This window comes from Mastigoproctus giganteus, chromosome 10 (assembly GCF_048544385.1).
Source record: "Mastigoproctus giganteus isolate SK-2022 chromosome 10, ASM4854438v1, whole genome shotgun sequence".
Taxonomy (NCBI): Eukaryota; Metazoa; Arthropoda; class Arachnida; order Uropygi; family Thelyphonidae; genus Mastigoproctus; species Mastigoproctus giganteus.
Window position 1 is genome coordinate 72216622 of NC_143584.1, and position 14168 is coordinate 72230789.

General features: G+C 38.8%; 1 protein-coding gene across 2 annotated transcripts in view; it reads left to right on the forward strand.

The window, feature by feature from the left end:
- The window catches only part of Pcif1 (Phosphorylated CTD-interacting factor 1), a 429173-nt gene that overhangs the window by 214543 nt on the left and 200462 nt on the right, over nucleotides 1-14168 (forward strand). For both annotated transcript variants that reach the window (XM_090384018.1, XM_090384020.1), the window contains one exon: nucleotides 13906-14081. In XM_090384018.1, the coding sequence (XP_090240144.1) occupies nucleotides 13906-14081 (176 nt within the window). The remainder of the gene's footprint in view (nucleotides 1-13905; nucleotides 14082-14168) is intronic.

Consider the following 14168-nt stretch of genomic DNA (forward strand, 5'->3'; position numbering starts at 1 on the left):
GGGGATTGAAGGGTAAAACGAGTAATTACAGACCAGTTAGTTTAACTTCTGTTCTGGATAAAATAATGGAGTCACTGGTGAAAGATGCGTTGCAGGATCATCTAGACAAGACTGCAGCAATAATTCAGACACAGCATGGGGTTTGTTAAGGGAAAGGCTTGTCTGACAAATTTGATTGGTTATTATGATGCGGTTACAAAGGAACTGGATGTAAAAAATAATTTTGATATCATATATTTGGATTTCATGAAAGCTTTTGCACTGTTGCGCATGGAAGACTATTGTACAAATTGGAGCAGAATGGTATTAATGGTAAGTTGCTACAATGGATAAAAGGATGGTTAAGTGGGAGAATACAGAGGGTGGTAATCAATTGGTGCTGCTCTTCGTGGACTAATGTTATTAGTGGAGTCAAACAGGGTTGGGTGATGGGTCCACTGTTGTTTTGTATATTTATCAATGATATTGATGAAGGTATATCAGGCTTAGTGTCGAAGTTTGCAGATGATACAAAGGTTGGCAGGGTTGTTAATGACAGTAGTGGCAGTGTTCTACTGCAACAGGATCTAGATAATTTGGGCAGATGGGCTAAGAAGTGGAAACTGAAGTTTAACCTTGACAAATTACAAAGTACTGCATATGGGTAGAAGTAACCTGAGAGAAAAGTACCAACTGTGTGGTACTGCACTTAAGGTGGTAGAAAATGAAAAAGACATGGGAGTAATTGTGCAGTCAGATATCAAGTTTTCTGAGCAATGCAGACAGGCTGCCAGGCCAGGTCATGGGGTTTTGTCAATGATATATAGGAATTTTGCTAGCAGGGAAAAGGAAGTGATTGTCCCTCGGTATAAGGCAATGGTCAGGCCATGCCTTGAGTACTGCGTACAGGCCTGGAGGCCTAATTTTAGGAAGGATGTAGATTTACTTGAGCGTGTACAGAGAAGGGCAACAAGATTGGTGAGGGGAATGAAGGGATCCTCTTACCAAGAGAGGTTTAAGTTCTGCAAATTGCAGTGGCTGGAGACTAGGCACTTGCGTAGTGATCTGATTGAGGTGTATAAGGCCTTGAATGGGTTGAGCACGCTGAATTCTGATGGGATCCTTCCACTTGTTCAGATTACGAACCTAAGGGAGCATAAATTCAAATTAAGAAAAGACAGATGTAGAATAGATGTGCGGAAATTTGCCTTTAGCCAGCGGGTGGTTAATTGCTGGAGCTAACTTCCATCTGTCGTTGGGGAAGTTGATAGGTTGAATAAATTTAAGGAGGAACTGGACAGGTATTTGGAGGGAACGGTGTGATTTTTTTTTTTTTTTTTTGGCTGATGCTGCATAAGCTCATACACTTTCTTTCTTGCATCTCATTTCATTACTACTACTTCTGTTCCAGGAAAATTAATGGAGGCACTGGTTAAAGAAGCAATGCAGGATCATCTAGAAAAGACTTCAGTTATAGATCGGACACAGCATGGTTTTGTTAAGGGAGTCTTGCCTGACCAATTTGATTGGATACTATGATGTGGTCACAAAGGAACTGGATGCAGGGAATAACTTGGATATCATATATTTGGATCTTAGAAAGGCTTTTGATACTGCTGCACATGGAAGACTGCTGAACAAATTGGAGCAGTGTAGCATTGGAGACAAATTGCTGCTATGGATTAAGGGATGGTTGAGTGGGAGAAGACAGAGAGTGGTAATCAATGGACACTGCTCATCTTGGACTAATGTTATTAGTGGAGTTGTTCAGGGTTCAGTGTTGGGTCCATTGTTGTTTTCTGTATTTATAAATGATATTGATGATGGTATATCAAGCTTAATGTCCAAGTTTGCAGACGATACGAAGGTTGGCAGGATTGGTAATGACAGTATGCTGCTGCAACAGGATCTAGAAAAGTTGAGCAGATGGGTTGAGAGGTGGCAAATGAAGTTTAACATTGACAAATGTAAAGTACTACATATGGGAAGCAATAACCCCCAGAGTAATGTATCAACTCTGTGGTACTACGCTAACAGTGGTAGAGAATGAAAAGGACCTGGGGGTAATTGTGCAGGCAGATATGAAGTTTTCTGAGCAGTGCAGATGGTCTGCAAGAGTAGCTCATGGTGTCCTGTCACTGATATACAGGAATTTTTCTAGCATGGATAAGGAGGTGATTATACCCTTGTATAAGGCAATGGTCAGGCCACACCCTGAGTACTGTATACAGGTCTGGAGGCCCCATTTTAAGAAAGATTTAGAGCTGTTGGAATGAGTACAGAGAAAGGCACAAGATTAGTGAATGGAACAAAGGGTTGCTCTTACGAAGAAAGGCCTAAGTTTTGCAAATTACAGCGTCTGGAGACTAGGCACCTGCGAGGTGATCTGATTGAGGTGTATAAAGCCTAGAATGGTTTGTGCATGTTCAAATGAGAGTCTTCCTCTTGGTCAGAATAATCACCTGAGAGGGCATAAATTCAAATTGAGGAAAGATAGATGTGCAGAAGTTTGTCTTTAGCCAGCAGGTAGTTGGTTGGTGAACAGACTTCCATCCTTTGTTGTGGAAGTTGATAGCCTAAATAAATTTAAGGCTGAGCTGGACAGGCATTTGGAACGAATGAATGGGTGAAATGGGAGCGTTTTTTTTTTTTTTTTTGGCTTATGCTGCATAAGCTTGCTTTCTTGCCTCATATGCCTATGCTAATGCTGACATTTTAGCTGTTGACCAGTGTAATCTTCCATAATTTCAAAATCTTAATTTTATGCTCTCCAACTTCACTCATATGATTTCTCCTCAGCATGAAGATTCTTTTCATTTCATCAGCAACATCAGCTGAGTTATCTAAGATTCTCCTGTACACATGGGTCCGATCTGATTTGCTTTCTTCTTTGAAACTCCTTGTCCCCATTCTTTGCACTCTTAGCCAGTGCTTTCTCATACTCAGCCTTGGCTACCCTTACCTTTTCTGTCGTACTATTACAGATTAATTTATACTCTTTGTAAGCTCTAGTATTTTTCACACCTTGTGTTCACTTCCATAATGGGAATGCATTATGCAAGTGAAAAAGAACTTGATAAAGGATTTGTAATGTTGCTCATTTATGAAAATTATTTATTGTAGTGTACAAAGTGTGTGGATAGTTTATTTCTGGGTGAATAACTGCCATGAAGAAAATGTCTCATTTAAAGACATGATGAAAGCCTTGGGAGAACCTTAAACCCACATAGCACTATATTGATATTACCTCATTGTATGGGCGCCTCCGTAGCCAGGTGGGAAGGAGCAGCAGTCGCTTCTTGATTAGACCGGGGTTCGAGCCCGTCACCACCAAATACGGAGGATGCGGAAAGGTCAGGGAATGACCACCGCATATCACGGAGCAATATAGCCTTAGTTGCTAATGCTCCTAAAAAAACCAAATAACAATAACCTCATTGTATGTTATGAGTGCTGTTTGAAGGTTATTAAAACGTTGCAACAACCATTTCTCCTCTGACAGGAAAATTTGCATGTGCCATCTTTATCTGTTTTTAAATACAGCATTATTATTAGCTATGTGATGCAAAGAAGACACAGGCTTTTGCTGCACCAGACAAAAATAAATGCATAAATAAATAAAATGAAATACAGTCAATTCTGCTATAACGCGGTACATGTGTTCCTAAAAATCTCCGCATTATGGTATTTCGCACATTAAAAACAATGGGGATAGGGGCAGAGCACTCAGAAAAAAAAAAAAATGTTCAGTCTGGTAAGTAAAACAAAAAAAGTTTGAAACCCAATAAAATTGCTAAGGTTTAAACATCTTAAATTTCTAATAAATAAATATTACATTAAATATAACACTTTACCTTGACAAGGTATGAAGTTTGTTTGATTGATATTTCTGTCACTGACATTTTCATTCTTTTTTTTTTTTTTTTTTTTTTTTTGGATTGTAAAATTTAAAACAGTAAAAAAGATAAGCAATCAATAACGACAAACACAGGACGCACAAATTGCACAAGCGAGACAAGCTTAAAAATTAGAAACAAAGAGAAGATTCTGAAAATATATTTGTTTTTTATATGAATGAAAATTTCATGGAAGTTGAAACACATTTCACCATAATAATGTAAAAACCCACAGAATTCCAGCTATCAGTATTATCGCAAATGCAGTAACATCAAGTTTACTACCCATTTACAATTATATTGCACTAACTGAAAAGCCCAATGAACCGGAAACTGCAAATTGTTTTTATTGTTTTATGGTAGTGACCTCCAGAAATGTGCTCCTCTGCTCACGCTATCATGCCTCATGAAATTTCTGTTTGAAACAGAAAAATGTGAGCTCCCGAAGACATGTCGGCCTACAATATCCCATGTTATCATGTGAATACAGCAGATGACAACAGTGTGTCTCTGACCAACATAACTACAGTAAATGGAAAATATAGCTATCACACATTTGACATTTTTTAAGTTTTGTAAACTTGTATATATTGCTGCACAGGCCGCTATGTTGGCTTGGTGCTGGGTTTTGCGTTCACCTGGTGTTACAGACAAAATTGCATATGAGCCAACATGAAAATCGCATTATGCTCACATTGTTCCCTAATATATTAGTCATGGCCGTCATTTAGTGCAGCCACGATTTTTCGAGCTCCTGAATTTCGAATTATTTAATGTGTTTAAAGTGATTTCTTCCACTGGAAAAGTGTGCCAGCTGAAAGAACTAAGCAAGCGGATTACGTCGGTGAGAAAATTCTGTTATTAGCTGAGTTATATTGTAATAACTCTCTCGTTATGTGCCTAATCTCATTAGGCTTAGCATTCTGCTGGCCGCGTTCTAACACATTTTGCTGTAGTTACATGCGCATTGTCGATAATTAGGCTTAGCTGTTGAGGCCTGACATAGCCCAGTGGTCAGGAGCAAGAGTGCATAGCATACGTTTCTTGAGTGCACCGGGGTTCAAGCCCATGACTACTAAATACGATAAATATTTGTATTGAAGATTTATTGTAAACTCTACTGACTTGGTTGTTGTGCCAGAGTATAAACAGAAAATTTATATATCAGTCGCATTGGAGCAAATTTGCATTGTGAAAATGCATGTTATAACAGAACCAACTGTAATTAAATAAATAAAGTAAAAATAGACTGCTTACTTCTTTCCTATTCTGCGGGCCTCTGAATTTTCTTAGCCTTGGCAATATCAACTACTTGTGGAAGTAATTTAATCAAGTAACGAACAGCTCACTGGTTAAAAGAAAACTTCAACCAATCCAGCCTAGTTCTCCTTGTAGCTGTTGTAGGCTTCAGTACTCTTTGTCACTCTGACATTTTTCCTTGCTATATTTTCTTAATGGTATAGATCAGTGTTTCCTAAATGGGGTTCTTCCAGAAAAATGTTAAAATTTTTATTGTGTTTACATTAAATGTGATTTTTTTTAAATCAGTAATAAAGCTGATCTCATAATCAGAATTTTATTAAGAGTATTATTATTATTTTTATCCATACTTATTCTGGCTTATTTTCTAGCTCTGTATATTACGTGAGAATACTATTGGGGTTCCGTAATTTTTTAAAGATTATGAGACGGTTCCGTGGCCAAATTAAATTGAGAAATACTTGTATAAGTGCATTCATGGCTTCTATGACTATTGCTTTAAAAATATTCCATTATTCTAATGTTTGCCATCTCTGTGCTAACTGCCCATTTGAGAGAGAATCTGTAACACCGTGAACTGTCATTCTCCTTTGCTAAAATTAAAACTAATGTCTTTGCTTTTAACAACTGCAACCTACCCCTTCTTAGCATTCTTTTTTACATGTAACTAAATATCTGTTTATTTCTAATCAGAAGTTATATACAGATGGAATTGGATGTTTGGTGCCTTCCTATCCTATCACTTCCTATCACTTTTTGAGTAGATATTATGATGCAATAACAAAGGAACTGGATGCAAAAAATAATTTTGATATCATATACTTGGTATTTAGGAAAGCATTTCATACTGCTGCACATAAGACTGCTGTGCAAATTTCAGGAATGTTGTATTAAGGGGAACTTATCAGTAAAGGGATCATTGTAGGGGGGGGAGAGATGACAGAGAGTGGTTATCAATGGACACTGCTCTTCAGATATACAGAAGTTTGTATTCATGGATTAATGTTATTACTGTAGTCCCCAGGGTTCAGTGCTGAGCCCATTTTTGTTTTCTTTATTTATTAATCATATGGATGACACAAAGGTTGGCAAGGTGGTTAATTACAGTAATCAATGTATTCTACTGTAACAAGATCTATAAAAATTAGGCAGATTAGTGTTTAACTTTGACAAATGCAAGATATGCATATACCTTGAGTAGTAATTCCAAATTAATATACCAACTCTGTGTTACTACACTTGGGGTAGTGAAAAATGATTAAGACAGCAGGGTAATTGTGCAGACAGATATGAATTCTCTGACAGTGCAGACAGGCTTCCAGGACTACTTATGGAGTTTTGCCAGTTGTTTATAGGAGTTTTGCCAACAGGGATAAGAAGGTAATTGTCTGGGATAAGGAGGTCATCGCCTTATACAAAGGTATAAGGCAATGTTTAAAAATACAGGTCTGGAGTTTTCATTTTAGGAATGGTGTGAATTTGCATGTAGAGGTGCAGAGAAGGCAAGGGTGAAGAGAACAAAACAGTTTTTCCAAGGAGAGCTTCAGCCTACAAATTGCAGCATGTGGAGACTAAGAATCTGCAAGGTGATCAGATTGAAGTGTTTAAGGCTTTGAATGGATTGACTAAGCTCAATGCTGATAGCTTTCTTCCTTTTGCTCATATTACACACGAGGGGGCATAAATTCAAATAAATTAAGGTGAGATGGTTGCTGGATATATGTACAGAAGTTTGTACATAACCACTTCTGTCTGTTGTTGTGGAAGTCAGTAGTTTGAATAAATTCAAGAAAGAACTAGACCAACTATTGGAGGGGATGAAGACGAAAAGTGTTTTGTTTGTTTTGCTGATGCTCTGTAAGCTTGCTTTCTTACATTATTTGCCACTAGTAATATGCCAATGACCTATTTAATATTGTGATATTAAATTGTGATGCTATTATTTAATATTCAGGATGGCTCTATATCCGTGCTATTTAATATTGTGATATTAAATTGTGATGCTATTATTTAATATTGTGATATTAAATTGTGATGCTATTATTTAATATTCGGGATGGTTCCATAGCCGAGTGGTCAGGAGCAGGAGTGCAGTAGCACACGCTCTTTGAGTAGACCGGGGTTCAAGCCCCCTGACTGCTGAATACGGCCGATCTGCCAACCCACACTGGACCAGCGTGGCAGATTATGGTCCATTTCCCTCAACATGAATTGTTGAGGAGGCTTCCATACTGCAGTGGGTTGATAATGGCTGCACTTTACCTTCTTTTTTTTTTTTTATTTAATATTGTGATGCTACTATTTAATATTGTGATATTAAATAGTAGCTTTCATGATCTTCAAAAATCTGAATACAATAGATAACAGTTGTGGAGAATTTGTCATGAAAATTAAGTATAGACTAAATAACCAAAAATTTTAACTAAGATAATAATTCAATGTATCTAGGAATAGTTTTTAATAAAAATGAAAGCTGTACAAGTTAGTGCATTTGCATCATTTCTGTACATAGCCAACTACATAAGTAGTTATAAATTGGCTACCTTCACAACGAGTTGCCATGGTATTGCACTACCTTGAACAAGTAACGCTTCACCATAGGAGAAGACTATTGTTACTTATTCTCAGCGGATACCATCACCCATACAGCACCGTTTTGAAATATGGTATGGGATAAAGTTCTCGGTTATCCTCATACAAAGGGTACTAGGAAAGTTTTGCAATACAGCTTTGTTTATTTAATTTTTTCAAAGTAATTTCCTCTACATTCAATACACCTCTCCATCCTCCGAAACCAATCTTTAAACCAGTTCTGCCAAGTTTCACTAGGGAGTAAAGCACACTCGTTGTCCCAAGCCCGTAGAAGGTCCTCATCACTGGAAAACCGCCTCCCTTTTAGCTTCATTTTCACATGCGGGAACAGTGCAAAGTCGCAGGGAGCAAGGTCTGGACTGTAGGGAGGGTGCTCTAGAAGTTTCAGTCCTGTCGTGGTCAAATATTCGGTGCAGGCTTTGGCGCAGTGAGCTGCAGCATTATCGTGATGGAGGTACCAGGTGTCCATTCTTGACTTTGGCCGCAGGTTCTTCATAGATCCAACGACTTTAGGCAGGCATTGTTCAGTATACCACTTAGCTGTGACTGTCTTCTGCGTGTCCAAAACGACACGTTCCACAATTCCACTCGATTTGAAAAATACAGCTGTCATTTTCTTCTTTACAGATTGGGATTTTCTGACAATTATGGGTGTGTCGTCATCATCAAAGACTCAAACTTTGTTTTGAGCCTTGGTCGGCAGATCGTAATAGTACAGCCAAGTCTCGTCACCTGTCACGATGTTGTTCACATACCGAGATTGTCCCTTATCAAACTTTTTTAACAACTCCCGGCACCAAGTCACACGTCGTGTCATCTGCTCTTCAGTCAGTTGATGCGGCACCCAGAGAGAACAAAGTTTCTTCACATGCAAATGATCTTGCAGAATCGAACGAATTGCTGGTGCATTTAGGCCCAAAGTATCCTCTATCTGTTGGTAGGTCACTCGCCTGTTTTCGTCAAGCATTTTCCTCACAGCAGTAACGTTTTCCTCCGTAACTGACGTTCGTGGCCTTCCCGGCCTCTCAGAATCCTCCAGAGTGAAATTTCCCCTTTGGAATTCTCTGTACCACCTGAATATCGTTGTACGATGTGGACAATCATCATCTAGTGCAAGAGTCATTTCTTCTAAACACTGGTCTATGGTTAAACCACGCACAAAATTATACCGCAAAACTGTCCTTATCTCATTTCGTGACCATGATGCCATCGCAAGCACTTTACACCCTCACTACTAATGAATAACTGAGCCCATCGACTTGGTGCGGCGGCTACTATGCACGTATGAACATGTCTCAACATGCAGCAACAAGCAGCTTCCTGTGATTCATTGTTGCGTCATATTGCAAAACTTTCCTAGTACCCTTTGTACTATCCCTATTAGACTTAGAAAAGAGATAAAGATGTAGGAAGGTGATAGTAGGAGAGGTAGAGGAAGGAAATGCCGTAGAAGGAAGAAAGGGACAGTTGCTCCTTCAACTCACACTCAAAGCTCATATATTCCTCGAATAGGCAACGCTTCCCCAGTAGAGAAGACTGTTGTTACCTATTCTCGGAAACTCCGTGAATATCAGGCAACCGTTTCAAGGCTATTGGCCTATCATCAGTGGATGGGCAGATACCCACTGCACCGTTTCGGAGCTTATTGGCTCCTCGTCAATGGGTGGGCAGGTACCCTGGTGTTGCAATGATGACAACCCAGTTGTGAAGTATAAATCCACAATGTGAGGGATGCCTGATGGTGTGGAGTAATTTAGATTGTGGTATAGTTTATGGCTAAAGCCTCAGGTTACATAAATAGTTTAACTAATGTACAAGTTAGTGCATTTGCATCATTTCTGTACATAGCCAACTACACAAGGAGTTATAAATTGGCATTATTAAGTATATTTCATATTGTGAATATCTTCACAACGAGTTGCCATGGTATTGCACTACTTCGAATAAGTAATGCTTCACTATAGCAGTTATTGTTACTTATTCTCATTGGATACCATCACCCACACGGCACCTTTTAGGAGCTTATTGGCTCTTCATCGGTGGGTGGGCAGGTACCGTGGTGTTGACAGGGATGCCTGACCCTGGCCGGGCATTCCTCATATTGTGGAATTATACTTCGCAACTGGGTTGTCATCATTGCAACACCAGGGTACCTGCCCACCCACTGATGAGGAGCCAGTAAGCTCCGAAATAGTGCGGTAGGAGTGATGGTATCCGCTGAGAATAAGTAACAATAGTCTTCACCTATAGTGAAACGTTACTTATTCAAAGCACTGCAATACCTCAGAAACTCGTGAAGGTATTCACAATATGAGGTATACTTAATTATGCGGATTTATAATTATTTCTGTAGTTGGCTATATACAGAAATGATGCAAATACACTAACTTGTACATTAGCATTAGTAGTGGAATATATTATGATAGAAAGCGAGCTTATGCAGCATCAGCCAAAGAAAAAAAAAAACACTCTCATTTCACCCCTTCGTTCGTTCCAAATACCTGTCCAGCTCAGCCTTAAATTTATTCAGGCTATCAACAACCTCTCAAGGGCTCACATCTGGTGAGTATGGGCTTGGAAAACCCAGGCTCCTGAGCTGGATATCATCATTCTTCTCTTTCTTGGTGATTCCTTTCTACTTCTCTCTCTCTCTCTCTCTCTCTCTCTCTCTCTCTCTCTCTCTCTCTCTCTCTCTCTCTCTCTGGGTAGCTCAGGAATTTTTTTTTTTTTTTACTGGTGCTATTTAAGCCTCAGGATTCCATGTTTATTCCCTCTCAGGTGATTATTCTGAGCAAGAGGAAGAATTTCATTGGCATTGAACTTGCTCAAACCATTCTACGCTTTATACACCTTACAGGTGCCTAGTCTCCAGACACTGTAATCTACAAAACTTAAGCCTTCGTTGAATTCACTAATCTTGTTGCCCTTCTCTGTACCCGTTCCAGCAGTTCTACGTCCTTCTTGAAATGAGGCCTCCAGACCTGAATACAATACTCAAGGTGTGACCTGACCATTGCCTTATACAAGGGAATATTCACCTCCTTATCCCTGCTAGAAAAATTCCTGTATATCATTGACAAGACACCATGAGCCTACTCTTGCAGACCGTCTTCACTGCTCAGAAAACTTCATATCTGCCTGCACAATTACCCCCAGATGCTTTTCGTTCTTTACCACTGTCAGTGCAGTACCACAGAGTTGATACGTTACTCTGGGGTTACTGCTTCCCATATGTAGTACTTTATATTTGTCAATGTTAAACTTCATTTGCCACCTTTCAGCCCATCTCTTCAACTTTTCTAGATCCTGTTGCAGCAGCGTACTGTCATTAGTGTCCTTAACAACCCTACCAACCTTCGTATCGTCTGCAAACTTGGACATTAAGCTTGATATACCACATTCAATATCATTTATAAATACAGAAAACAACAATGGACCCAACACTGAACCCTGAGGGACTCCACTAATAACATTAGTCCACAATAAGCAGTGTCCATTGGTTACCACTCTCTGTCTTCTCCCACTCAAACATCCCTTTATCCATAGCAGTAATTTGCTTCTAATGCCACACTGCTCCAATTTGTGCAGGAGTCTTCCATGTGCAACAGTATCAAAAGCCTTTCTAAGATCCAAATATATGATATCAAAGTTATTCCCTGCATCCAGTTCCTTTGTGACCACATCATAGTATCCAATCAAATTGGTCAGGCAAGACTTTCCCTTAACAAAACCATGCTGTGTCCGAGCTATGACTGAAGTCTTGTCTAGATGATTCTGCGGTGCTTCTTTAACCAGTGCCTCCATTAATTTTCCTGGAACAGAAGTTAAACTAACAGGTCTATAATTACTTGTATCGCCCTTTGATCCTCCTTTGTGAATTGGGGTCACATTTGCATATCTCCAGTCCATGTGTACCTCCCCTGAGTCCAAAGAAGCTCTCATAATTATGGCTAAGGGTTTACTTACTTCCTTTGCTGCCTCCTTTAATATAACTGTATAGATCCCATCCATCCACCCCGGGTGCCTTTTTTATGTTTATCTTCAACAATTTCTCCTCCACTTTCCTCTCAGTTATTACAAAATCATCTAGCTCACTGCCAGAGTTTAATTTACCTCTGGCATTCCCCTCCCTGAATAACTCCATGTGTGAATGTGGATGCAAAACAATCATTTAGTTTTTTAGCCACCTGAGCAGGATCATCAACTGTTGATGATCTTGCAATATCCAGTGAACCAACCTGATTCATCCCTTTCCTTCTAGAGTTTACATAGGTAAAGAACTCTTTGCTGTTTTTCTTTGCATCCTTTGCCAAAGGTTTTCCATAATCTGCCTTTGCCTGCCTAATTTCCTTGGTGACTTGGTTACAGACCAGCTTATATCTATCATAGGCTTCCATGTCACCCATTAATTTATGTTTCCCATGCATTTTTCTTCTCTTCCATATATCTCATTATTTCATCTTACATCCATTTAGGCCTAAATCTTGAACAATATTTCTTAGTTGGTATGTAAAACCTGGTAGCTTCCAAGATAAATTCTTTGAATGCCTCCCATTTTGAATTTGCTGTTGGTAACATCATCAGTTGATCCCACCGTATAGAATTGAAATACTGTCTCAGACCACTGTAGTGGCCTTTACGAAAGCAAAAGCCCTTCCCTTTACCCCTGATGGTAGTTGCCTCTTTGAGTAAATCCCACTTCAGCACACTGTGATCACTGGCACCTAATGGTTCAGTTATCTGCAGATTCTTAATGCATGAAGAATCACTACTGATAATCAAATCAAGAGTATTACTCCCTCTAGTTGCCTCCCGAACATGCTGATGTAGAAAACAATCAAAAGCCTTGCTAGTGTGTGAGTGACCAACCCACAAATTCCAGTCAATATCCTGGGAATTAAAAATCCCCCATTATAAGTCTCCCTGTTTTGCTGGCACACTCTATTTCCCTGTACAGTTTCTTATTATACTAATCAGAGTCATTAGGCCTATAACACACCCCCCACTCTCAGTTTTGATCTCCCAATGCTTATGTCACACCAAACTGACTCGACACTGCACTGTCCAGCAATGTTGACTTGCTGCACTTCCTTGGATTTTATGTGTTTCTTAACTAATAGCATAACTCCTCCTCCCATCCTATCCTGTCTATCCTTCCTGTATGCATTGTACTCCCCAAATTCCAGTTCTGCATTCCTTATATCTGTGTGTTTCTTTGTTATTTGGTTTTTAGGAGCATTAGCAACTAAGGCCATATCGCTCAGGGATATGCGGTGGTCATTCCCTGACCTTTCCGCATCCTCCATATTTGGTGGTCTCGGGTTCGAATCCCTGTCTAATCAAGAAGCGTGTGCTATGCACTGCTGCTCCTGCCCACCCGGCTACGAAGGTGCCCATATATATATATATATATATATATCTGTGTAGCACAATGTCTCTGATATCCCAACAATATCTGCCTTTGATGTTTTGGGCAACACCTCAAATTCATTTTGAAGCTTTAGCCCTAAACTATACTGTAAAAATGGAAGATTATGTATGGAAATAAACAGCAAAATGAGTAAAACATGTGTAGGAAGCTAGTTAAGCAATTCCATTTGGAACAGAAGAGAAATTAGCCAAAAGAATTAACTATTTTATTCATAGGAATAAGAAAAATAAATGGAGCAGATGAAAAATAAATTAAAAAACGATCCAGTGAAAGGTAAGTGACATCACACAAGCATTAGAGGAAAGAGAAGGCTAATTCTGACTAAAGAAAAAAATCTGACAGGAAATAAGGTAGTATGGAAGAAAATAATGAATGGATGGGTGACCATCCAGGACTGATTTGTGCAATCCTACTAACTTAAACATCATTTGAATCTGTTATGCGAATTTGAATGATAGTGATAGAATACATATCAAAAATGTTATGTATATATTGATTCCATTGTAATTCTATTTTGTAGTGACTGATTACTTACCGATCATTCCTTATAGATGACTACTATCAGTGTGATCATATCATTAATAATTTTAAAGTAGATATTTCACTGATATTTCAAAAATTAATATTTTGATTTATTAAAATTTCAATCTGCATGTGCTTCTTACATGAATATTATGTTCAAATCTTTCTTCAGGACAATAGGGCACTTCTGATATTCTTAATTTATATTTTTCCCCCTCTCTTTAGAAATTACTAGTCCCTTGCAAGTAAACAATCCAAAGAAAGTGCACTGCTATCCTGTTCAGTTCGCTATATCTTCACCTCGTCTACCTCTAGTTGATCTGTTAAATGACAAAGAATCGACTCTTTTGCGTTACCGTGGGGATGTTCTTAGAATAAATACTCTTTATTTCCAGAAACTTGTAAGTAGATTTGTGATTACTGTTTTAATTCTTCATTAATTTTTTTTTTTATGTTATTATTATTAGCTTACTGTTGGCATGAGGAAA